Source organism: Wasmannia auropunctata, unplaced genomic scaffold, assembly GCF_000956235.1.
Source record: "Wasmannia auropunctata unplaced genomic scaffold, wasmannia.A_1.0 LD336061.1, whole genome shotgun sequence".
Lineage (NCBI taxonomy): Eukaryota > Metazoa > Arthropoda > Insecta > Hymenoptera > Formicidae > Wasmannia > Wasmannia auropunctata.
In genome coordinates this window covers 208,930-235,806 of record NW_012026829.1, presented here as the reverse complement: position 1 = coordinate 235,806, position 26,877 = coordinate 208,930, and the positions used below count along the sequence as shown (strand labels likewise).

The window sequence follows — 26,877 nt, the reverse complement described above, 5'->3', positions numbered from 1 at the left end:
GAACGTGAAGCGAATCATAAATTGAAGGGTTGCGACGCAACACTGCTTCAACGCGTTTCCTTTTTTTCTACAAGTCCCAGAACGTTATAGATTAGATTTAAATAGTACTCGTTGAAAATTCGATTTATAAATTATAATTATACTACGTTCGATTTAATAATCTTAATCTGTATATATTTTCATTAATTTTAAATCTAATTTCAATTTCTTCAAGATTAATTCCCTCGAGTCCTCTTGAAAAGGCATTAGACCATTGTTGCGCCTCAAACCCTTTAAAGTTCGAGGATACAGAGATCGACGAGACTGCGCTTTAAGGCAACGGACGTGTCGCAAGCTTACGGAACGGTTCGGGTTAAATGTGTCCTCCTCTTCGTGTCGCTGCTGCTCCTCTCTGCGTGCCCCGATTAATTCAGCCAGCCCTGTAGCTCGATTAATTGGTCGGCGCGGACGGACTGTGGACTTGGCCGTAAAACATACCGCGTGGACGGCAAGCCGAGCAATCGGAGCCCGCCCTTTCCGCGGCCGGCTCGTTCCCTGCAATAATTATCATCCGGTAATTAGCGGAGCCGCGTCAGCCCGCCGAACGCCATCGACGGATCGCGTTTATGTGAAATCAACCATTCGCGGGCGCACCGCTATTTCCCTTTCAAAAGAAACAAGATCTTTGTTCGTAAATAAATCAGTAGTATAAGCCTTAATTGACTCGACGTGCGTCCAAGTAGCATGGTGACGTCAAATGATGTTTTAATAACGTCTTAATAACGTCTCTCTAATATCAATAAGACGTTATTAAAACGTCATTTGACGTCATCTTGCTACGTGGACGATCTTATGACGATATTATCAGACGATCTAACATGACAAAATCATGCACAAATTAAAGAATTAAAAATACGTGTGTACTCGTATATTCGATATACTTCTAAAATATTTAAATTTTATTATCGAAAGTAAATTCTACTTTCGAAGATAATTAATTTGGTTTTAAAAAAGTTAATTTTGTAAAATTAATTAAATTTTAAGTAAATTTTGAGAAGTTTTTTTTTAAACTGAAATTAAAGATTAGAAATATCATGCTCAGTGCAGGAGTACAATTCTAATTCGGTGGCAGATAGTAATCTTTACATTTCAGATAAGATCTTTTTTTCTTATACAGATATGTCGATAAAACGAGTTAAAGAGGAATGCTCAGAATTCACAAAAGATTTATTCATGGACCGATTAGTCTCATTCGACTAATTTGCGCAAAAACGACGGGGTCAGACGAGAGAGGGTGGATTTGTTTTTTGCATGACGGACTTAAAAAACGGGCTCTGAAAAGATCGTGCGGCAGCGGCCAGGGAAGGAAGAGAAGAAGAGATCGGAAAGTGCGGGCTTTTTCCGACGGCAGTACGTTAGTCAAAGTGCCTTGCGTTCACTGCCAATGATCCTGTATTCGTATTCATCGCGCCGATGCGGCACCTATCTCGTTATTTTCGGCTTACGCCCGCGTTGAATGGGTCCATCGATATACCCCGTGCGATGTGCGTGTACACACGATGTGAGTATACGCATATATAAAAGTGTATGTGTACATATACATATAAGTATATATACTGTCTCGTCTGAAACGCGCGCCGTATTTGTGCAAACATGTTCTCTGTGCTTACATATTATATCATCGCATCGCGCTCGTTGCGAGTATCGACGAAAAGAATATTTCCATAGAGAGATACCGACGATTTCATGGGAAAAGACTCGGAAATTCTTAATTTAAAATTTTAATTAATACACATATAACTAAATTTTTATTTAGGTCTTCAATTACATTTCACGTTCGTGTGCCACTCGTTAACCTGCGAGCTTAAAAAGAAACGTGTAGAAATTACAAAACCAATTATCTTCCAAAAAAAAGCGTTATTTTATATGATAAAACTTTTTTTTGCGGCGCAACATCTTTTATTTAATATCAATTTTAAATTCTTCTGAGATTCTCTTCTGCCCGCATCCCCATCAGTCAGCTGGCAACAGCTGCTATTCTAGTTAATCCGCAGGAAACGCGTATCAACCCGTGGGATATCGCGATACATCTCGTCCGTCGGGCTCGGAATCGCGGGCGTCGCGACGCCGACAACGGAACACACTCGACGTCGCGGCAACGGCCGCCGTTAGGTACGCGCAAGCGTCGACGCAAATCACGCCCCTTGGCCGGCCGAGGGGCCACCCGCACCCCATTTCCGCGTTATTACCAGCCTGGGAAGATCCACCCCCGCGTCTGAATATCAAGGCAACCCTCTCCGCGCGTTCCCACTTAACACTCCGGTCGCGACTAATTACTCTAATTAATTGGAACTCCGATCTTCTCGCCGGGCCGCTTGATCTCCATGGTAGTTACTAATTAATTACTAATATCAATGGGAGAGGGCAGCGCTCTATACAGTGTACGGTACGCGCGCAGGGCGAAATTACTCTTTGAATCCGCGCTGTGAGCTCTCTCTCTTTCTTTCTCTGTCTCGCGAGCTCTCTCGGCTATTCATTCGAGAATAACGTGTAAACGAAGCGCGGAGAAGCCGCTCGTGTAAAATGCGCGCGCGAGAGACGATTTTCCGCGACATCGACGGAGGCCGGGATCGCGGATCCCTGAATTATATCGCGGAAAAGCGCATTTCGAGCGACGTTAATTGGAAATGCCGTCTCTCGTGGAAATTCCAGGAATTATCCCGTCCGTACGTTTCCGTGACGTTTTCAATTTATCATGGTAATTTATAACGTGCGCTACTGATACTCGTTATATTATAAATTTCTATATTCTCGCTGACCCGCTTCACATTGAAATATACTTTCGAAGTCTGCATATCCTTTTCCAATTAATTATCCGTCAGCTACTCGATACGAGTCTAAAGTTTCCGAGTTTTAAATATCCTTTAATCAGACTTATAAATAGTTAATTTAGCCTTCAAACGCAAACGTTTTATTGTATTTATTATATTTAAGCGGAGTGGCCGGTATCTCTCGGCGCTTCGATTCATCGAAGGGGTATGTCTCAAGCTTCGAAAGCCAATTTACACGGCCAATCTCTTGCTCACCCTTCAGAACATTGAGATGCCGATAGTAAGCACTGCCGTGCCAGGTCTCGGGACTTCTCGCCGGCGGCAGTTCCGTCTTCACGTCGCGCAGAGCCGCGGCCTCCTCGGCGATCTTCTCAGCCTCCCGTTCCTGGCAATGAAATTTTGACATAATTAAAAAAAGCTTCTATAAATAGAATATATATATTAAGAAATACACGTGACATTTGTATCCTTACGAAACGAGTCGCGATAGTCGCATCGCATTTTAAAAACAGAGAACGGAAATAAGTGGATCCAACAATCCCCCCCTCATATATTTCTTGATCGCTCTGCAGCGAGAAAGAGGAAGGTATATTAGCGCATTTTCTATTGAACACAATAATGAAGAGTAGTACAGTAATTATGGCAACGTAGTAATTTGCAAGTTTATTTTTCCGCCGTGTTCTGTTCGCTTTGACGTGAGCTCTAATGTCCGTATCGTCACAATCGTGACGTGTTTCGCGATGCGAACCTTCATCGGCCGACGAGCCGATGTATTTTTCATTTGGCATTAAGGCGCTCCGGCGTCGACGTTTAGTCAGCCATGAGCGAGCCCGCAGTAATAATATCGTCGCGGAAGTGCGCGTCTGAAAACAGAAATCGTCATTTTCGTGGAGACAGGTGGGCAATATGACGGGTGAACGGGGGATGATGAAAACGGGGTGGGGGAGGGGGAGGGGGATCGGCAAACAGCCGCGCGATATGTCGCGACTTCTTGACGTAATGACAGCCGTGGAAATGGATGACGACCCACTCATCCTGATCAACCACTCAGGTATGCAACGATGGCTTGCGGGGTGGCGGGGAGGGGGGGATGACAAGGACGCGGCGCGCGTGGGACCGCCGCGTCCGCGGCGATCTACAATCTAAACGGCGCGGCGCGCGGCTCGCCCAAAGCGGGACACACACGGTGCTTTATTTAATGCTTCCGTCGATAGCGATCGTCGAATTACTTAAATTAATTCCGTCGCCGCGCGCGCCGTCGGTGCTGGATCGATCGAGGTGAATTATTCACCAGGCCAGGGACGAAACGAGCAGTTACTTCACCGCGCCACGCCGCGCCGCGCGTCCGCCCGCCTGCCTGCCTCGCCGATTAAAAAGTCACGGAAACGCGCGTTTACCGTAATGTCCGTGGAAGGGAGTTTACCGGCCCCGCGGGAGCCGCTTGGAAACGACCTCACCCCTTGTACGTTGCGATATTTCGCGTCACGGCGAATGCTTCAGGATTTCCGACGGTACATAGCTGTTAAATTTCTCCGCAAGATTTCTCTTACGAAAATTTACCTCGCGCGAAAACGCCGTGTGCTGAGAAATTGTTACGAAGGATATTATTGTCTCGCGAAATTATTGTTTTACGCAGTAGTGTTATCGATATTTATGACTAATTATATAAGTGCGCGCTTTGTACCTCATTATGCTTCTAACCCTGTTATGTTCTCACATTTTATGTATACTGAAAGAAGAGGTTTAGAAGGAAAGTTAAATTATTATGTATCTTATAATGTTTTATTTATATTGTATATCGTACTTTATCACATCTTAATTTTCATATAATTAAGAATACGTAGATTGTATCTTAACCATTCGATGAAAGACTAATATATTCTTTCTGAGATATTTAATTAATTACTATAATGTGCTGCATTACTAATACAAAAATTTATAAGACGCTCGTTCGGAGAGCAGGGAGGCCTAAGTTTAAATCCTGACTGAGATAATCTGTTCGCGCAATAAGTCATTCTATAGGAGAAATAGTTGTTAAGAATAAGATGCTTATCAAAAATAGCATCAAAAATTATTAAATTACTTGTTAATTTAATAATTTTTGATGCTATTTATGGTATCACGTAGTCCGGATTCAGTGTGAGGCTGCGTTTCAAGACTAACGAACATTCGATCGGCTGTTTATCTGAACTGGAAATTTTAAGATTCACACAAAAACATTATTACCAAGCACCAACACTGTTAAATCTATAGTTCAATTTAACTCTATTTAATATTTCTATTCTAAGAATAGATTTTTAAATTCTATTTAAGATATTTAAGATTTACAGAACTCTATCTCTTCCACTGATCCTATTTAATTTATAGTTTTTAACTAAAACAATAGAGTTAAATAATTTAAAATAATTCAAATTTAACTCAAATCTGGGTTAAATTCCATTGTTTCATTTAAAAATAACTATATATTAGGTAGGAGTAATGGCGATTTAAATAGGGTTCAATTTGACAATAGATTTAGCAGTGAAGATACGCTTTAAATCGTATTTCCTAATCTTGTTTAAAAATTTATAAATTCTCTAATGTACTAATATTATTGAGTAATTCACGCAGCAGCAAAAAACACGCTTGTAAAATTCGCCTTGCATTTCCAGATGGCTCATTAGCGTGACATCAACACGGAGTTTTGCTTCAGCTTTTACCTCAGCGAGCTGTTCGCCGTGGGCGGTCTATCGGAGGGATGTTATTTAAAAATTGGCATATGTCGCGGCTTACCGATTTCGTGCGTCGTGTCACGGGGTTCGTGATGAAAAAAAAAAAAGGAACGAAAACTTCGCGCGCAGCGGCGAAGCCTGACGACGAATGGGGAAGAAGCGTCACGCGAGGATGCATTTTTAACGACGACGCCCCGTGCTTTCTGCACAACTCGTCCGAGTTCTCGTTATGCTTTAAACGCGTTACGAAATAGGAGCAGCTACGTCGCTCACGAAGCCCGAGCGTGAACTTCATATAAGTTATACACGGCTCGCGCACGAGTCACTCCCCGGGAAAATAGAGCGGCTTGTAATCACTTTACGTCGCTCTCGAGCGCGAAGTATGGTAGAAGTTAATTGCATAAGCGAGTGAGTTGCATGAGGTTCTTAAAGGCACCAAGTCGATTAAATGAATATATACACGACGGCCGTAAAGATCCGAAACGTCGTGAAAATATCTCGGACCTGATTTTCACAAGTACTTCGACCGGTATTGCGACACAAAAAGTATTGCAAATCCAGAGCTTAAATAATTAAGCAATCCGGAAAGAATATAAAGTCGCTAACAGCCGTGCGTGCGCGATAGACGGCTTAATTGCGAATTATCGTTAGTCAACGAAGAAACGAAATGACAAATCGTCGTCGGATCGAACGCGAAATAATTATTAACGTCGCGTGGTCGAAGTTTTAATTAGCGTGTAACTTTTGCAAGTATAATTACAACGAGCTCGCGGGAGAAATTCCTTTAGATTTTTTTTCGCCGTATAAACGAGCCCCCTCGGTTCGCGCAATAACGCTAACACGAACATTGCTAACTGATGGTAACGCGAACGATTGTCCCCCTTTCTCCTCCCCTTGCAAAAGTAAATGTAATCATCGTCAGCCCCTTCCCTCCCCTCTCCTTCCGCCCCCCCTCTCGCGTCCGTCCGCGGTTACGTGTGACGTTGTAATCGTCACGGTGGTATAAATATTTCATGCCGCGCACACGGACGTTACGGTACAATCGACTTTAACTGCCGTTTGGTGGCCTCCTATCGCGACTCGTGCATCTCAGCGATTATCTCGACGATGTGACGGCCGCACACGCGTGTGCGCACGTACGGCGCTGCGTTGCTTTGCGATTAAGGTATATTCGCACATTCGAATTGCAGTGTTTAGCGCAAAAGTCTGCAATTTGTCCATTTTCCATCTCGCCGTTCGATTTAGCGAGAGAGACTACCGTCCCTGAAATCTTTGTTAGATATCGGCAAGCTCGAGAAATAAAGCTCTTTTTATATTATATAACATAAATTCTCACTCTCTATTACTTTTACGTATCATGTTAAGATTTACCCGAATATCAGAAAAGATATTTAGGTTTATTTATAAAAGAATGTAATGAAGACGATTGCAATTATTAATCGATAAAATCATGCCGCAGAAATTATCCATCTAGATTTTTTCATACCGCCTGGCCGTGTAAGGAATGTAAGGATTAATCGGCTGATGCTCTAATGGACTACGTCTATCAAAGTATCAATAATAAAAGTTTCATGCTGTTGGGATTTCGAATAATTATGTTTTGTGTACAGAAAGAGAGAGAGAGAGAAGACTTGCTCGCCAAGGGGAAAGAATCGAGCTCGAAAGGGGTCGTGTTGTATCCATTGTGAAGTAATTCGACGAGGTAAAAACGTTACGGAGGGTGACTTTTGTTCGACAGGCGCGATGCCGAAAAATACACACTCTCTCCCCACGATATTATTTTTCAGCTTCTCGACCGACCATTTTGGTCTTCGTCTGTGAAAAATCTGTGAAAATACAAAAATCTTGAAAAAGATAATTTTTCGTCTCTAGTCATACATTTTATAATCGATATTATCATATATAATTAAATAATGCCAAATGCGATCTGAAGCGGATCTTGATGCTGAATTGTGAATCGTACAATTTCTAGTTTGAGTAAATTGCGCGCCGGATATTTATCGGCTTTGAAACACAGCTTCAAACTAAATCCGGACTACGTAATATCACAATTAAATTGACAAGAAATTTAATAATTTTTGGTGCCAATGAGTATCTTATTAAATCCTAGAATAACCTATTGCGAAAAATATTGCCTCAGCCAGGATGTTTCAAGACCGACAAATATTCGGCGCGCATTTTACCTGAATTGGAAATTGTATTACTCACACAATTGTTATTAAGCATCAAGATTCGCTTCAGATATTTTGGTATTGCTAAAAATTTATCTAGTTTAAACTTTCAATTAGATTTCATATATTAATCATATATATAATTACTTGCCGAATTATTTAATAGAATAAAAATGTAGTAAAATATTAACAAAGAAATACTCTTTAATATGTGCGTATATAATAGTTTCACTTCTCTTCTTCCTCGATCATATATATACATATATTAATTATTATTTAAAGACGCTTTCCAGTTCGTTGAATAAAGTAATTAATCTGTGTAAAAATTTTTGTTGCATCGATTAAATATGTTGACTGATTACCAATGCGGAAACAATTGGTTGGGACGTTATCGCTGCACAGACCGATTATGCCTGCAAGGAAACGTTCACTACGAAGCAGGTGGCCGGCACGATGTATATCTTATGAAGTCGATGCGCCATTACATATCTTTGGGGTCGTTGGCACATATGTTCCTCGTGATATCCATGCAACCTCCGTGTATACACACGAGGAGGGCCTGTGTTTAGTGGCGAATCTGTTCTCGTGAAAGATCAATTCGCCACGCGATGAACGTGCGATCTCGAGCCCGTATGCTCCAGAACGGATTAAAAGCGGATGAAACGCGAGGAGCCGCGCGTCACGAGAAGGCTCGCTCGTCGAAAGATTTACATGCTCGTTATGTCCCCATCGTGTGTGTAACGTAAAATATTAAACGCGAGAAATGCACATCATATTTAAAACGAAAAAGTTGCGATTTTTTCCCTCTAAAATTCTTTTAAAAAGCTGTTCTTGTGGAAACGCGGATTTATATATACATAGTTCACTTTGCTGTTAGTTGAAAGGCAAATTATTTCGAAGATAATTAATTGTGAAAAGATATATTCATCAATTTATCAGAAATTTGATTAACGTTGCATATTGCAACGGCAATAGAAGACTGATTTATGGTGTGCTAATTGCTTGCAATGTACAAAAGAAACAATTTACTAAACTTTTTCGCAATAAATAAATAATTATCCTAAAATATTGATTTCAGTATTTTCGAGTTAATTCCTCATTCTATTTCTCGCATCTGCTTACGTATACTAGCTACTTAAGTATTACGTTGAAGATGACGTGAAACGTGCGGAATAAATGTAACTGCTCGTGTGTACTTGCAGCGGTATTCCCAGGAGTATCCTTCGAGAGACGGATTATCGAAGATAAAGGAGAGGCTGGTGAAGAATTTATGAAGAGAGAAAGAGAGAAAAAGAAAGAGAGAGAGAGAGAGAGAGAGAAAGAGATAGAGGGAGAGTAGGACAGACTGCTTGCCGCAAATCGCAGGGAGTCGGACTGGCGTAAATTCGAGGCATGTAAGTCTCGTTATGTTATCCACCTCGTTATTATATCGCTGGCACGTGACGTGTACGAATGCCACTGTGGCTCACGTGGAAGTGTGAAAATATCACGGATGTATGTGTACGTGTAGCAGAAACATTGAATCAATGGCAGATGATGACTCCCGGTTTGCGAAACGTCGTAAGTGTCGAGTAAAAGTAGAACAAAATTTGATGGTAGAAGATTTTCTCGACAATTTACGCAAATTTAGAAATTACTAATTATAAAATTAAAGACAAATTCATGAATTATATATAAAAAATTATGCAGTATATCTCTCGTAATGCTATATATACGAAATTATATATATCAATTATTACATTAATGTATATGTAATATAAATATCGTTATTAAAGAAAACGAAGATAAATAAAGAAAAAGAGAGGAGGAAGAAGATATTCTGTACCGAAGACATATACAGATCAAGAGAAAGAGATATCGTGTGTAGGTTAACGAGAAAGAGGAAAAGTGCAAGAGATATGCCGAGCGAAGACGCACACCGTGTACACGCGTGCGGGAGAAAGAGAAACGGAAACCGGGGGGAAGGAGCGAGCGGAGAGAGAGTTTCCCGCTTGCGGATGAGTTCCGCGTTCTCCCATTTGTAACTCCGTTCACCCGGCAAAGTAGGTAGAAATCCTGCCGCCCCGTCCCCCATCATCGGCTGCCACCCCCGCTTATCTAGCGCGTCCTCCGCGCCGCACCCTTCCTCCCTCTCCCTCCGGAGCGGGGGACCGACGGTGGCGGCCGCCACCGCGCCGCATCCGGCGGACCGAAAAACCCGTCCGCGTCCCGCCCGACCGACACGGCCGTCTGCCCATCCTCGCGTTATGGCGCGCTCGATTGTTTCCAGCCCCGTTGATCCAATAAAGGATTACGGCGAAACAATCGTAGCGTGCAACGCGCGGACGGCACCCTCCTCTCCCGCGTTCCCACCCCCCTCCGCGCTCCCGGGGTTCACCGGTGCCCCCCGGTGGCGTACGGGATCGCTTTTAACGTTAACGGCGAAACTTTCGAGCCGGGCCGTACATAGAGACGATTGACGACTGAATGCGGTACATTGCGCTCGATGCAACTGTCTTCTTTATTTTTCCAGAGTTGGTATGGGGAATGTCGTCTGCGGATTCCGAGTGGCGACCACCGGGTCGATAAGAGATTTGCGAAGCTAACGCTGATTGTTATCTTTAGTATAACTTATTTCCGAAAAATAGATAACAATATTACACTGTAAATAATAGTTGATGTGACGGAAAATTTAAAATAATGAAAAACTTATTAAATTAATAAATGAATATTGTTTGCTATATACGTATAAAATCTACAAAAGAATTATATAAAAATACCTAGTTGCTTGCTTTTACATGCAATTTGTATCGAAATTTGACATTTTTTAACGGTCTAATATATGTGATATAAAGGTCCTCACACATACAAAAATTTTAAACATATAAACCATATAAAATCGTAACCATAAGGTCCGTAAGCATATTGACCATAGTTGAACGTTCTAAAACGTATAAGACCGCAATTTTGATTGTGATTGGTCAATTTGCTTACGGCCTTTATAATTACGACTAAAATTTTCGTACGTGTGCCTTAAAGTAGAAATTTATGGAAGATCCTATAGAATTCTTGCATTGGTAAATTAAGTTTGAGTAAAGAACACCATAGGGAGGATGAAAGAGTGCGTAAATATGATCTCGAGGGGGTAAGGGGACAAGAGAGTGAACGAACGCAATTGTGAAGTCGAACGGATTGGGATGCATACACGTGATGCGCGGAGTTAATACGCAATCGCGTTAGTCGAAATCGCTTCCAACCGGACGGCCTCGCTCGAGGCTTGCGGCCCGTCCCGGTATTATGTCGGGAAATTGATTATACTCTCGATAATGCCGGATTTGTGCCCCGGAAGAGCGTTACGTGTCCGATGGCGCGCGCGGCCCAAGAGTTACTCGCTCTCGCTCCCAATTCTCCGGGTATTATCGACGGTTTTTCCTTTTTTTATGCCGACGCGCCACCGATACCGTCGACGCTGTCGAAATCGAAACGCGATTTCATGGCGGACTGATTACGAACTTCCACCCTAATCCATTTGTTTTCGCGATTGTGAACAAGTATACCGCTTGTTGTTAGCTTCACTCATTATAAACATTTTATAGAAATATTTGTAATTTTATTTGTAGATGTTATACATATATACAAATTTTTAACGTGTAATCAATATTGAATTGTTTTAATCTTCTATAATCTAAATTTTTTAGAAATTAAAATTAATACAAATATAAAAATCTTGTTCGTTGAAAGACATAAATATGAAAGTATAAAGAAATCGTTAGCAAAAGAGCTTCTTTTTAAAAATTTTATTCTATAAATAAATTCAAATAAATTGTATATATAATACTAAATAAAAAAAAACAATGATTTTCCAGTAAAAAAGTCTTTTATTTCGTGAAATTATAATTAAAATAGATTATAATGAAAAAAGTGTGTTTTTAATTCAATCTTAAAGAAAAATGATAGCAATTTTTTTTTTATAAAGAGTCTTTCCTTATTTTCGTTATTTTCCTAATTTTAAAGAAAGATATCTGTTTCAATTTTAATGTAGAAATTCGTAGCGTAGCTGCGCGAAATATTGAACGGAAATATTGGCGTTCACCGCGGCGAAACATTATTTGCAGCTTCTCAATTTCGCGTGCGAGGTATAAAACAATTTTCACGTAAGCTCCTCCATTCAGGTAGCCATACTGTGAACACCGTAACGGCGCTAACGAGTTTCAATCCGGTGAGAAGAGGGGGGGCCGAAGGGGTTGCATCAAAACTTTGATGCTTTTGATCTTCCACACGACAATCATCATAGAAATCATTTTTTTTAGCCATTTGGCATTTCGCTAAATCGTATCGATCGTTGCACTCTCGTGCTGATAATAAAAAGCGAAACGAAATCTGACATCGATCAGTAGAAATTATTGCGACACGGAATTTTGATATTACTTGTCAAATGCCTAAAAAAAAAATGTAACATGTTCTTATTTTGAAATTGCAAAAATGTCAGCGTTAAACTAATTAGTAGATATAATAAAAGAAGAATACAATGTGTCATTTCTGATTTAGTTTGATTCAATTCGCTCTTTTAAAAATTTAAGAAGAATGGGTATATGTTAAAGAATATATTCTTGTTTTTCACGTTACATTTTTATTTTAATTTATTTGTACGCATGAAATTAATTATTTTTTTTTTTATGATGCACGTTGTCGCCTCGATCGCGAGTCAAAACGAAGCCGATCTCTCAAAAGTTAGAGCGGCACGGAAATTCGGGCGGAAGAGAGGCGATAGAAAGAGCGGCCGCGGGGGATGCGGGGGATGATAACAGACGGCGGGAGTTGTATTGGATTTGAGGGTCCCGGGGCGGAGCTGGTGCGGACTAATGATTATAATTAAATCAACAGTCGCCGCCCTCGACTTCCATGAAGCGAGCCTCCATTTCGGCCCGTGATGCTGTGTTTCTCGGCGCGACGCAATGCGACGACATCCAAATAGAATTGAGTAAAAGGTAGTATAGCCGAGATGTTGGAATAAACGGAGGGAAGAAAGTGAGGCGACATCGCGATACGTTTCGACGTCTAACGTTTTCGACAAATTTTAACGATCGACTTTAAGTCGCGCGATGATTCGGAGTATTTTTGACGTGTAAACCGAACGTCGTTCGGTGAAGAGAATTTCTGTCGTCTGTTAAGCGACGTCTACAATGATGAGACTTAAGACTTAAAATTTAAGAAAATTGACCAATCGTAGTCGATAATTCTTACGTGAAAGGAATAATCGATTATGATTGGTCAATTTTCTTAAATCTTAAGTCTTAATAAGTCTCATTGTAGACGCCGCTTTATACTGAGACTAGATTGTTTAAAATGTGGAATGGCTAGAATATTAATAACAAATTGAGATTTAGTAATCTGCAGTTTGAAATTAATGTCAAGTGTCAGATATTTGTGTGTATCACGTTGATATTCTGTCAATTTGTCGATGACGTCGTATTTAGGAATGATCGCCTTGATGAATCAGCGGTATTTGAAATAATTCCGCCGGAGATGAAATGTTACCAGGTTAAGCTGTTTCGAACGTAAACGTAGATACATGTCATAATGTGTATACGACAATCGATTTAATCACAGAGTGTCCCGAAGGGCCGGGGATATAAGGTCAAATCTTGGCATTTCCATGCAGGTGGGAGTAACTTTAGCTGTGCTCACTGGCTCTTAAAAATGCCAGCTGGGGCTCTTTAATTAATGCAGACGACGTAAAAGCTTAAATGTCAGTTGCTCGTCGACGTAAATTAGGTCACCGTTATAAAAGTTCTTAATGTAACGTACAACTACCTACGAACGAGAATATTAATTCTTTAAAAAAAAGTGTTAAAATTGAAGGGAAAAAGTTGAGTGTATTAAAAATTGTGTCAAAAATGTACTAAAATTATTTAACGCATGAATGAAATTTAAAAAAATTATATATATGTGTACATAAAAGTGATGTAACAAGTAAAAAAGTTTCTCTCGAATTCTTGAAATTTATTCAGCTCGTGATTAAAACATTTCGCTTGCAAACTAAGCTTTTGAGAGAGATTTGAACGATTAAGGATATATATTTTATTACATTCGCGATTCTTCCGGAAAAGAGAAAAAGAGAGAGAGTCGCGTACAAGAATGCGAAAACTGTCACGTGCCGAGGAAGAGGAAAGAAGTAACGTATCTCTTCCGGAATTTAATGGCCCTCCAGACGGTCGAGGCGCAATTAAAAGTTGCGGTCGAAACTAACTAAACCAGCCGTAGTTTGATTTAAACGTTTCCGACCCCCGTTACGCTCCTACGTGACGTTGCTTAATTGCATTTAAATGGATGGCGGAGGAAATTCCGCGAGAGGTTCCATCTTCGTTGCTTTCGTAACCCGGCAAGCCCGACCGAAGGGAGTTTACCTCAGTCCGTCTCACCCGGCGCGGATTCGGACTTTCAGTAATCAGAATCGAGTGAAACATCTTAATTGATCGGCGACGATTTACTTTTGCCTCGAAAGCGGGGGCTGCGGTTAAAATTACAGCAGAGAAGTATCGCTGCGCTGTAATGAACATGGATGTACAAAGCTGTGTATCAACCGTTGATGGTCTAAAAAAATATGTCCTTTTAAAGGAAAAATATAACTGCACGGTTATCAAGTGAAAATCGAACAGCTTTTCATTCGAATTCAATTTTAAAAACACATGCTAATCCTTTATCTTTCATTAATTTGAAACCAATCTTGATTTAGTAAGAACTTACTGTAAGTTCGGTGAATAATGATCAATTATACATTTAACTCGATTTATAAAAAATTTAATGATTAAAGTTAAAGAGTATTTTGAAAGTTACGACTGACGAATAAACTTTGTTCATTATAAAGTTGTCAATTAAAAATTGTAGAATAACAAATGTACAACAAATTTTTACTATTCGTTTACAAAAATTCGTGACAAAGTATAAAGCTGATCTCGAGCATTTTGAAGCTTTGAAGCTTGGTATTTTTGTAATTAACGATAGCTCGGATATCTCATTGTGTCTTGGCAACAAGGTCCGAATTTACAGTTCTGAAAGAAGAAGGGACAGCTTTGCGGCACACATATACCTGCCAGTGAGAGATTCACAGATGTTGCGAAAATGAAAATATCGTTCTCTTCGTTTCTCTCTCCCTCTTTCTCTCTCTTTCTCTCAGTTTAGCTAGCGAAGCGAGAAATAACTGCAAATAACGTTCGGGGATTACTCAGTTACCGCGATACACTTGTACTTCGGTATACTCTGGGTCCTTCCATCGTGGCCCATGGTGCAGTAACTAGGTTTCCACTTCCTATCTGACGTATAGAGAGAGAGAAAGAGAGAGAGAGAGAGAGAGAGAGAGAGAGAGAGAGAAAATCGTCTGTACCTTTGTGACAAATATCTCTCGTGTATATGTACACGCTTCTCAGCCATGGCAAGGGAGAAGGAGAGAGTGGCGTAGAGATTGCAAGAGAGGAAGTGGGAGAAAGAGAGAGATTCCGGACAAAATACGTCCCACTCGACACGTTCACTGACAAGGGGAATTGAAAAGCTGTCTGGCAATCCGGACGGCTTATCCCGGTCTATCCCCGTCGTCTCTTCTGCTCTCTCTCTCTCTCTCTCTCTCTCTCTCTCTCTCTCTCTCTCTCTCTTTCTCTTTTCTCCCGCAGGCTCTGCTCTATTCCTCCCAGCAACCACTCGTTCAAGGGAGAACGACCCTTTCGCTGGTCTCGGTCTCTCTCTTGAGCGTGCACGGCGGCCGATTAACGTCTTCGAGTGCCGATAAACTACACTAGGACCACTTCGCTAGTTACATTTTTTTTAACGGACGAAAGATACGTTAATCGGTTATTCCGCTCGAGTGTAGACCGGCATTAACCCTTTAATTCTAGCAGCTTCGAGCGAAAAGAACGAGGGTGCTTTTAATTGAGGGATCTGCGCGCAAAGAGAATAAACAGTCTATCTTGAAAAAAAAAAAAACAATTCGGAAGATACGCTTTCCAGATTTTACTTTGGACACACAGATCTGTATCAACTTTGTAATCTTTTTTAAGTTAGAATAACTTAAAATCGTAAGAAAGAAATCTCGAGATAAACACTCTATCGACTCGTTTGACACGAGCCGTGGAAAGCATCGCGATTAACAGAAATTAACGAGAAATTTTGACCGGCTTAAATTAATGTCTCTCCATTAGAAAGGAATTAATTCATGACTTCCACATGTATATTTTCCATTTTCCTTTCGATATAATATCGGCGCGTATAATCATTACGCGTATATTTACGTGCCGGAGCATAAAGCAGCGACGCGGCAATTAACATCGAGGTCGTCGGTGGAATTTTCGACGGTGCTCGGGTTAATTATTCCGCGGCAATTTAGCCGGTAACGAGCCGGCGCGGCGGCGGCGGCGGCGGCAGCGGCGGTGGCGGCGGCGGCAGCGGCGGTGGCGGCGGCAATTGGGTGCCTGGCAGAATTATTGTAGCGACGTGTGGCCCGCCCCGGCCATTTACATCCTAGCAGCAACGTAATACTACTCGACTCCGTCCCTAGAATTTGCTCTGCGGTCTGACTGCTCGTGCGCTGGCGGTGCGGTGGTGGTGGGTGACCCCCTCGTCATCATCAATCGCGATAATTATTGTGTCGGTAAACACCCTCCCCCGCGCGCGCGCGCGCGTGTACAAACGAAAACGCGCGCGACCCGGACGCACACTTACGGGAACACGACGTGCGACACGATTAAACGAACGCGCTTTCGATACACGCGCGAGCGCGCGCGCACACATGGCGTTCATGGGTTACCCCCAGTGAACGTTGTCAACGCGGTAATGATGATGCCGCTGGTTACCGCAACATCAAAGACGGATTAAGGAAGCGAATCCCGTCGATCGTTCACGAAGGCGGCTTATTATTTAGACCGGACGCGGTGTCCGATGTGACCGATTCGCGATCGATCGGACACACGTGGGTGTACTGCAAAGTTTGCTTTGATATTAAACCACCCCCCGATAAGCGCGGCGATATCGATCTTTTTCCTTGGTAAAAGAGCTTGATGAGAAGATACCGTTTCTATCACGATTGTTTAATACTTAATATGTCGTGTGATAACAAAATCTCACACGAAGGTTGCTTTCAGTTGAAGCGAAGAATAAAGTACTCTTAGTTAATTATTGGATCGCACTTTACGCTTAATAACTACCTCCGCGCGCGGTGTAGAAGTGGAGTATTGTTTAACTCGCGCTTTGTCGCGTTTAAACTCCTAGCTAAGAAAGACGCCGATTCCAGGACCCCTCGAGCGAAGGGGAACGCGAGAAATCAGCCGGTTCCCGGCCGGCTGCGTAGCCTAAATACTTCATTTCGTGTGTACGGCAAGCGATTTCTCGAGGAGGAGGGGTGGACTCGATTAAACGAGCGAGCGTCGGATGCGACGTTAATTCGATTAACTTTGCGGCGGTAGTTTGTTTGCCGTTCGGGTGTCGTGTTGCGGGAAAATATTTCGCTGGCCGTTTACAGGGGAGGACGCACGTCCGCGCACGGTCATGCATTACGCGGGGGTGCGGAGCTACTTTCCTTACAATGCAAACATACTCCGTTATTAAACCGCGCAGACGTGTACCTTTATTCACTCACCAGCGAGTGAATAAGAGTCACGCCGTAATAAATTGCTTCTCGGGAATAGGAATCGACGGTTGTCATGCTATGCAGTCTGACGATAACGTGAATCCTCCCCAAAAAGAGAGAATAAAATTTTCATATCAATTTCTGTTTGTTATTTACATGAGTTATTTGCACAAATAAATAGAGGCGGTTAGTTTTTCCTTTAAATATATTACGTAATTTTAAACTTAATGTTTTTTAGAGAATTAATTTAGTCCTAAAATTTCCTAAGATCTCTCACTTTTCTTTTCTTCATATAAAGTTCTCCAATTTTGGTTATTTATATAATTTTTAGATATTATAGATTCTCTTCAATTACTATGTGTTAAATGTTTTATCTTTTTTTTTTTTTTAATAAAATCGTTTTGATTTTTATTCTCAAATACAGCTTTTCCTGAATAATAGTAACAGCAATTTAACGTATTTATGTGTCTCATCGCCTACGCAAAAAGTCGTTAAAAATTATATCAACGCGGATGTCGAACTTGTGATCGTTTTCCTGATAAAAATAATACAGTTATGATTTTAGAATGTACGCAAGAACCTGATTAATTAAAGCATAATTATTTTCCTGAATGCATGTAATCAATTTGAAGTGGATCGTCGCGATCGATGCGGACTCGAAGACAATTGTTCAAGACGCGATCCGCGTTACGATGCGCGGCCGCCACGTGCTGGCCGGTCGAAACGCACGTGCGATCACTCTCTCGCAGCGGCGCGAACCATTATCGGTCCGCCGATCGCAAACACTCGACGATAAGCGGCGATATCACCCATCCCCTCTGGAAACACGTTCGTGGCGAATCCTCCCCCGTTGTCGCCGTACGAGGACGTAATCGTGCATGCCCGACAAACACAATCACGCCGCTTATAACGCTTAGCGTGCCGCGCTATGCACGCGATCGACCGTTGCACGCGACGGCGACCGGGCCGCCGGTTTTCTCGAGAGGCAATCGTAACGAGAGGTGCATCGTGCTCCTCTTCGTAACAAGTAGAATGTTACGTACAAGTGGAATACAAATAGAATCTCTTTACCCGGTTTGTTTGACTAATCTATGCATTCCTTTCGTTTTATTTTCGCGAAAGAGAGAAAGGACGTACAAGAACGTGTCTTCGTTTCTCTATAAATCTCGCAAACTTTCCGATAAATTTTCAGATATTTTTTTCCAGATCACGGAACTCACCGTTTCTCGGGGAGGACTCCAGCACTGCGGCGACGTACTTCGTCCGCTATGGCTGCTCATCGCGGAGTTCGAGGCCGAGTGAAGATTCTGAAGGCTCGCGTTGAGCGGCGTCACCGGGTCGTCCTCCGTCGTCTCGATGTCGACCTCGTCGTCGGAGTTGTCCTCCTTCTGGCCGACGTCCGCCGGTCGCTCCGGTATGACCGCCGGTTCGACGAGGGGCGGCCCGCGAATCACCGGACGGAACGCGGACTGGTGCAAAGGTGGATTGACGGTCGGGATCAGCGGTTCCGTGGGGCTGGAGCCGCTTATGGGCGGCGGTAGCGGTCCTGAAAATCGTCGGCATGCGATTGCTACTTAATTGAGGTCGAATCGATCATCATTCAAGATCAATTGCACAGAAATAATAATCGTAGATAAGGTAATAGTGGACACTTTATGACTAGTTTTTTTTACGATCTCAGTCTTACGAATAGCTTTATATTCCGGACGTGGAAAAGCGTGGAAAATATGATTAATGATCCCATGTCCGATGGCCATTCATCTGTCGATGATTTAACGAACAAATACTTGATTAACGTCATAGATAAAAATGATTATCATAAGTACTTGAACTAGTCAATTGAGCAATAATCTAACAATAAGTCAGGAAAATATGGATTTTTCACTGATCGCGAAAGAGATCGCTTATTTCTAACGCTGACTTTGACAAGTTCTTTAAAATAGATTTAAGTTTATTACTATATCGATATTGTCATTTAGTCGTATATTTATGAAAAAAGTGGTTCACAGAAGAACACGAAAGGTGAGGCCTCAGCAATGCTGCTGCTAGTAGTGCCTATCCGAAAACGTAGGATGCAGAAATGACGAAAGCAATGCTATTTCTACATATAAGCGCGATTAACTGAGGATGTTACAATGCTAGTGCAACGCGGTTACAATAATTGTTACATGACACTAGCAACGAGTACGTATTGCACAGATACGGAGACAGCACCAATAAAAGTATATAAGTGATTAACGGAAAACTTGACAAAGAAAATTGCACGCGAGCTCTCAAGACAAAACGCGGACGCAGGAGAATACAAGAATATAAAATAAAGTAGAATCAGATAAAGTCTGAAGCGAGGCTGAATGGCGCGGAAGACAAAAAGTTAATTCTCTTTTTATCATTGTCTATTCAGTTATCATTCGCTGGACTTGATAAAGTTAGTCACGACAAGTTTCTGCGTTATTCTTTCAATCATTTAGAGATTTCGTTTCTCGTCTTTCGAATCTCGCCTTACCAGGGAATAGGACGGGACTCCGCTTGGCCAACCAGGGCAGGGCGTAGGACGGAAACGCGAATGGGCTGGGTGTCTTGGCCGCGGCGACCGCCGCCGCCTGCTGGTGCTGATGCCACACGTAGTCCATGACGAGGCTGCGGGACAGCGGCAGCGGCAGCTCCGGGAACGGCGGCACGCGCGGATGCGCCGGTGTCGGCATCAAGGTGGTCGGAATCTGCGCGGCGCCGGTCGGCGACGATCTCGGCTGCTTCGCCGGACTCGGCGACTGCCGGGAGCTGTGCGAGTTGCCCAACAGGCGTTTCCTGGTGCCGCCGTTGAACATCGCCTTGACGTCCTCCCAGGCGTGCACCACCTCGTCCGGCTGGGTGCCGGACAGCTTCATGTGCCGGCGCCACGAGTTGAAGTTCGCCGCGTCCGGCTGCACGTACTTGTCCGACGGGCCGATACGGTGCGAGTGGAAGATGAACTTGTTCGGCGAGAAAAACAGGCCACAGTACGCGCACTTGATGCACTTGGCGCGCGAGCTGTTGTAACGGGCGGGCAGGAAGGCGCCGCGGCAGCCCCAGGCGCACTCGTGGTGAACGGAGAACGCGAAATCTTCGGGCAATCTGCAAGGCGTATCATATACGTGCGAATGTTTATACAATTAGGTATCGAGAAGCGAAGTAAAACAAAATTAATGGTCTTCAAAAATTTGAAGATAATAATTAATAAATGCCTAAAAATGTATATAAAATAATATATATTTTCTTTTTCCTCTATAAATATTCAAATTTAAATAAGCCTTGTCTATGAATTTAATCGTATATCATATTTTTATAAATTAAAATGAGTATATTATTCCGCAATATTTTTTGTTGCGTTTCTCGATAAGGCATAGCACGTTCTTTCGCAAAAATTTTGCAATTTTACGATAGTCGCGGGCTGAGTCTTGCACCGACCTGGGCGGCGCGTTGTCGCCGAGGAAGGACTTGCAGAGGCGTTCCGCCTCCCTGCGGGTGATCATGCCGCATCTACGCGAGGACACCGGCATCGCGCCGGCACGGCGGAGTATCTCCAGCTGCACCGGCGTGCACTGCACGCAGGTGATGCCCAACGCCACCCGGCGATTGTGAATCTCGTTGTAGCTGAACTGCTTCAGCAGGGTGTTGCTGATCTGCGCCAGACAGAGTCGCTCCTGCCCCTCGATCACCAGCGACACGATGTGGATCCCATAAAGCGACACGGTACCCACCTGCAACTCCTATCAGTTTAGATGTACTACGATGCCCTCTCTGATTCGGGCGCATCGCGTGATAACGTTCTCTCCCTCCCCCCCCCCTACTAACTTTGATCTTTTATCTGTTTACGACTGCCGCAAACAAGTCTGGCAATTCATGAAATTATTCTAATAGTTATACCCAACTCGATTGTCTAATCGACATGTCTATCACGTAATATTAGATTTCTGTCTGTGAAAAGGATTACAGATCCAAGATACAGTTATATAATTTTAAGAGTTCTAAATTATATATAGTATTATTTAGTTTTATTCGTATAAAAAAGTTCCTTTCTCAAAATTTCTTTGCTCCTTCATCGCGTGAGCAATTTTTTTTATGTTGGATTTATGTTATTTCCAGAATTTTAAATCCAAAATCAATTTCAAGGTAGATGCATTTTCGTGTCCCTGCGTTACCTGATTCTGTTTCGGATGCGATTGCGGTTGCGGCGATTGCGCCGATTTCTGCGAAGAAGTTAACGGCGGCATCGACAGCACCGCCGGCCCATCCATTCTGGAAAAGAGATTATCACCGGATTAAGCATCACGAAATACTGTAGATGTATCCAATCTTAATCTCGTTTATATAATCTTAATATTCAAGTCTTAATTATAATATTAGGATAAAGTGTAAATTGATATTATTAGACGAAATATTCTGTACATTGGAAATATTAATGGAAAATCACGCATTTTAATTATCAAAATATATAACATTGCATTTGCAAGAATATAATATTTAATGAAAATTTGCAAACGGAAAACCGTTTCTTAATTTCTGACAAATAATACTGTATATAATACGCGAACAGGTGTGCACTTGCGCATTTACAAAATTCCTATAATGCTTCTTCTGCTATCATTTAAAACTGTAGGTTTGAACATCGATGTTTCTATAACTGCTCGAAAAATTGCTCTAACAACGTTTTGAGAATTGCGTGTAATTTTGCGCCGGCTATATTGCGTTATCCGGGCCTGCTCGACCTAATGGAAAATACATCGCCGATGCGACGTGACAATAATTTGCCTCTCAGCGCGCGGTTTTTATCATCATCGGCGAGATTGATTATAATCTCTGATGTTTTACGGTCGCGCTCGTGCGCTCGTGCGCCCGATAATAAATTCCGCGTTTTCCACTCGCGCGCAGGAGGGAATAAAAAAAACTCATCTCTCCTCCGCCCCTCCCACCACCTCCTCCACCCTCGTTGTAATTATATTTATTACACTTTATCGATCAGAGCGCCTCTTTCTCCCTCTGGATGTGCCGCCGCCGCCGCCGCCGCCGCGTCCGGCGGTGCATTCAGCTCAATTAAATCGGGGCCCTCCTCGCTTTCGCCTCTGTCCCGATCGACTGTGCCACGCGATCGCCAGCCAATTAAATCGCGAGCCAGTAACGCGACTTTTCATAACGTAAGCGGCAACGCGCGCCGCTCTCAGACCACCATTTATATTCGATCTCTCTCTCTCTATCTCTCTCTCTCTCTTTTTTTTACAAAAGGACGAAGGCTGAAGCTTTCCGATAATAATTTCATAAAAGCGAATATGAAAACTGAAGGTTGGATTATAAACGACGTTTGTAGACTCATACAATCATCTTTTTGATCATTTTATACAGAATATGTTTTAGTTTTTTTTTTTAATATAAATCCTGAGTTGAAAAACGTAAACGAGTTAGTAATAGTTCGTCAACTTTAGATTTGACTAATAATAAATCTAACAGTGGAATATTTTTATTACGTAATATATTTCATGTACCTTTTCAAACGTTGCATTTTTATTATCTTTATACTTGATTCGGCTCGCTCTCTGGACCTCGCATTGGGTTAATCGGCGGCGAAAGCGCGATCCGCGTTTATCCGAGATTCGGGAAACACGCGCGTGTGTGTGCCGATTAAAAGGTGTGATTAAGTTGTTCTCGTCGCCGTCGTCATCGTTGTCGTCGTCGTCGTCGTTGTCGGCACCGAAGGGCCCTCCTTAATTATCGGGCGGTGATTAAGCGAATCCAAAGACCTGCTGAAATTAAACTCGCGCGGTCAAAGCGCTGGTCGCCGTATTCTCTCCTTCTCTTCCTCCTCTCTCTCTCTCTCTCTTTCTTTCTCGCTATCTCTTTTTCTCGCTTTCTGTTTCTCGAAAATTTACGGAACAGAATTAAGGACGATTAAATCCAGTTTCTTTCGCTTAACCTTCTTTCCGGCTTCTTTCCGTAATCGGTAATTGGTTGATTCGTTAATCGCGCCGAGGATGGAGGAGGACAATGGTGTGCCCCTGTTGATCTCTTGATTCGATCCTTTGAAAAAATAAGTCGGAAGTATCAAGACAATTTCTCTTTTCAATTACAAAGATTTAATTTTAAGGGAATAAAAGCCTTAAGCGTTAGTCGAGTGTACATTTAACTGGAATCGCATCGGAGATACATTGTGCAATGTAATTCAAATTAATCTTTAATGTTAGAATGAAGAATTCTACTTTTTATGTATCGTTAGAAAAATCTGTAGCGTTAAAGAATTCGCGTTCTCGTAACGCGTTTGTACATCTTATTATAATATTATATAATTTAGATAGTTTGTATATCTTATTATAATCTTATATAATTTAGAAGCGCGTCTAATCTTCTTAATCAACGATAAATGCCATATTCACGGCAGGTAAATTCGTGCCGGAAATAACTTCGGAGTGGCGCACCGTCAATTGACGTGCCTTTGTAATTTTTTCCACGAGTCAAAGCAACAAGGAATTGCGCGGAGAATTCGCGAGAAGCCTTCCTCAAAGAGAACGATTCGCTGGGCGCTTCGCCAAGGAGACTTCCTTTGCGAAGGACCGTCGGATAAGGAAAAGGAAGAAAGAAAAAAACCCGGATGCTAAAGGCGAAAATGAGAGTCGGCTCCGCGAATCGAGTTCTTTATCCTCTTAACGGGGGACGGGCGGAGAAGAGGCCGAAAAATTTCAAGTGCCCGTAATAAGTGACTGTGAGAGATTTCCCCGCGCCGTTAGTTTAACGCGCGACAAGGATTTCCGGGAGTATTTTCGAAAGAGTGAATTTTCAAGAGGGAAAGAGAGACGGCAAAAGAGAAGAAAAAATCTTTCACTCTTTTAATAACAGCTTAGAAACGAACTTATTCCTCGAATAAATAGAGAAGCATTGCAATATGCGCTAGGCAATAGTACGCGTAAGCGATACAATTATAAAAGTCATTTGTACATTATTAATTAAACGCTTTTGAATAAAGTCTTTGGAAACAACTCGTGACGTAAAGAATTTTTGAATAGCGTGCGCACGTTGAATGGTGAATTATTGCAAAAATAATTTCCTGCACGAGAGAATTTTCCTGAAAAAATCGACACAATGGAAGTGAGCACGATGATAAAATAAATCACTGCAACGAATCCGGTATACCTCCACCAAATAACGTAATACGAAATTCGGGCCGTTATCATGCATAGTTATACACGGTTATATACGTAATGTAGTTATACAATATTGAGTTAATAACGCAATGCACATAAGACAACAGAAACGCGTCGCGGAGAAAGAGGGTGGGCGAAAGAGTCTCGGGAAGGTGACTTGGGGAAGGGGGACGAGGGAATGCATCGCGGAACAGGTACGCCGATTAAGAGGAGAGATCAAAACGGTCCGTGTCGACGAAGAGAGGAGCGAGCGGGACACGGGGTCGGGGCCAACCCCCGGTGTTGATTTTAATTGAAAACGCCTCCGCGGAGGAGGTAGCGCGCGCGCGTATGTGTGTGTGTGTGTGTGTGTATGTGTGTGTGTCGCTGCACACACGTACACGCGCAACGCGAACACGGATACCGATGCAACCCCCGACAACCGGAGGCAGCGCGAGAGCGCCAGCGCCCCGGCAAACGTCCCCGGGGAGTCGTGGTACGAGGGGGTAATTCAATTTGACACCCCCACCCACGCTTAAACAAGGCAGCACCCATCCGAGCGTCCTCCCTCTCTTCCTCCCTCTCTCTTTCTCTCTCTTTCCTTCTGTCTCTCTCTCTCTCTCTCTCTCTCTCTCTCTCTCTCGCTCTTTCTCCCGTTCTCTCCTCTTTTGCCCCTGTCTCTCTTACTCTCTCATCCGCCTCCTCCACCTTCTCCTCGTCCTCCACCGTTTCCTCTCTTCGTACCGTGCAAATTAAATTCTCATCCACCGTGAAACAATGTCGGTACCCGACCCGGAACAACTCTCCCTCTCCTTCCCGCCCCCGCCCCCCGACCGTCGCGAGTTTCCCCCGTTTCCATCCCTCGTTTTCCCTCTGCCGCCCGCGCTTCGGCGAGCGCCGCGGATTCCGTTGGTTAGCGGTCGGATGGATCGGACTCGAATCGACCGCATTAATTACTCGCTACTTACAATTATAGTGCAGGCCGAACGAACGGGTCGGTCGGTCGGTCGCTCGATCGTCGCGACGATCGCGAGATACTCGCCAACTCGACTTGTGTTAGCGAAAGCTATTTAAAAGTCATCCAAATTAGAAGAGATTCTGAGAACAGGCCCCTTATCTAATTTATGGTGATTACTCGTGTAACTTTAATAATGGTTTCTTTCTCACTCGCATTAATAAAGCACATTCCACTACCATAAAAGGTCTTTTTAATTTCGCCAGTAAAGCTTCTGTATAGACAAAAAGATAAATAAAATAGATATTCGGTCCTCGATGACGTTAAATATCGTCTCAATTGCCTATTAATTTCAAAATGTAATTCAATTAAATTTAACAATTAGATTCTTATCTAGTTGTCAAAACATCGCGATCCCGATATCGTTAATCAGATTACTCAGAAGTTTCGCTGTAATTGTTCTTCGATTAATCTCAGCCGCGCTCAACGGGGAACTTAATTCAATTAGATTTAATAATTAAATTAATTGTTTACACCACCGATAATCTCGATGTAGTCGTAATTAGATGCGATCGTTCGAGAAATGTCATTGCGAGAGAACTTAGACGACGAACGTCGTCGGAGATTGCACGCGCGCGAGATATGGATGGACGGGGACGAGAGAGAGAAGTCGCGACGGCGCTCTCCGGATTACGTACCCGCGGGCTCGCGGATTATTTAAATGCAAACACAATGTTGTACCGGGGCGCATTGTTCCCCTCTCGGTTATTTTACAATTCAATCTGCGATCCCGGGGCTCCGCCGACGCGGCGCGCGGCGCGGCCGGGGAGGCGACGGGTGCGCTCTGCTCGCTCTGCTCTGCTCGCTCGGTCGTTCGTTCATTGTAACATTGTTAAATCTCCGTCCTTCCATCATGACTATGTCCTGTCCCTCTTCAGACACTGCCTCTCTCTCCACCAGCCTCCAGAAATCCTCCCTCGCGCATTCTTCTTTCGACTCCGCTTCTCCATCTTGCGTTGGAGAACACGACACGAGGGCCTTCTCTCTCGCTCCCTCCCTCACTCCCTCTCACGGTAATTGTACGCGTCTTTCGGATTCTTCGCATAATTTATGAACGGCTTCCGCTCCCATCCCTCCCTGTCAAAGCACGACGGAGATGTAAATCGGGACAGCGAGTGCGTTTTGCCGGATAACGAAGCAAACGCGCGGTGTAAATCGCTATTAAATACGTCGACGTCATCCCGGTCGCCGGTGATTGCGCTTGATGCCCCGCAATTAATCTCCGTCGATCTGGCCGTCAGATTTAATTCTGGCTCCCGATTAGATCGCGGCGAAAATCTCGACGAGCTTTCCTCCCCCCCCCCTCTCTACCCAGGTAATTCGACGAACTCGAGCAAGTGTCTTTATCTATTATCAAAGCGGATCGTAGAAACGCTGCACGCGAGGAACGCACCGGCTGCCATTGTTATATTTTATCAACGAATCCTCTA

The 26,877-nt window shown here is 43.0% G+C and overlaps 1 protein-coding gene across 1 annotated transcript; it reads right to left on the bottom strand.

The window, feature by feature from the left end:
* Positions 1–430: 430 nt before the first annotated feature.
* Positions 431–21,561, bottom strand: LOC105450379 (SKI family transcriptional corepressor 2). The gene is made up of 6 exons (XM_011690171.1): positions 21,466–21,561; positions 20,732–21,033; positions 19,791–20,398; positions 18,508–18,833; positions 3,066–3,195; positions 431–534 (listed from the first exon to the last, which is right to left on the bottom strand). Exons 1-6 carry the CDS (start codon positions 21,559–21,561, stop codon positions 431–433), a joined length of 1,566 nt encoding a protein of 521 aa, XP_011688473.1.
* Between the last annotated feature and the right edge of the window lie 5,316 nt (positions 21,562–26,877).

Excerpts from the sequence above, each read along its gene's own strand:
- LOC105450379 (XM_011690171.1), bottom strand. The coding sequence starts at position 21,561 with ATGGATGGGCCGGCGGTGCTGTCGATGCCGCCGTTAACTTCTTCGCAG. Across the intron at positions 20,399-20,731 it reads GGCGACAACGCGCCGCCCAG|ATTGCCCGAAGATTTCGCGT; the intron begins GTCGGTGCAAGA and ends TACGCCTTGCAG. Across the intron at positions 3,196-18,507 it reads GGAGTCCTCCCCGAGAAACG|GAACGGGAGGCTGAGAAGAT; the intron begins GTGAGTTCCGTG and ends TTTCATTGCCAG.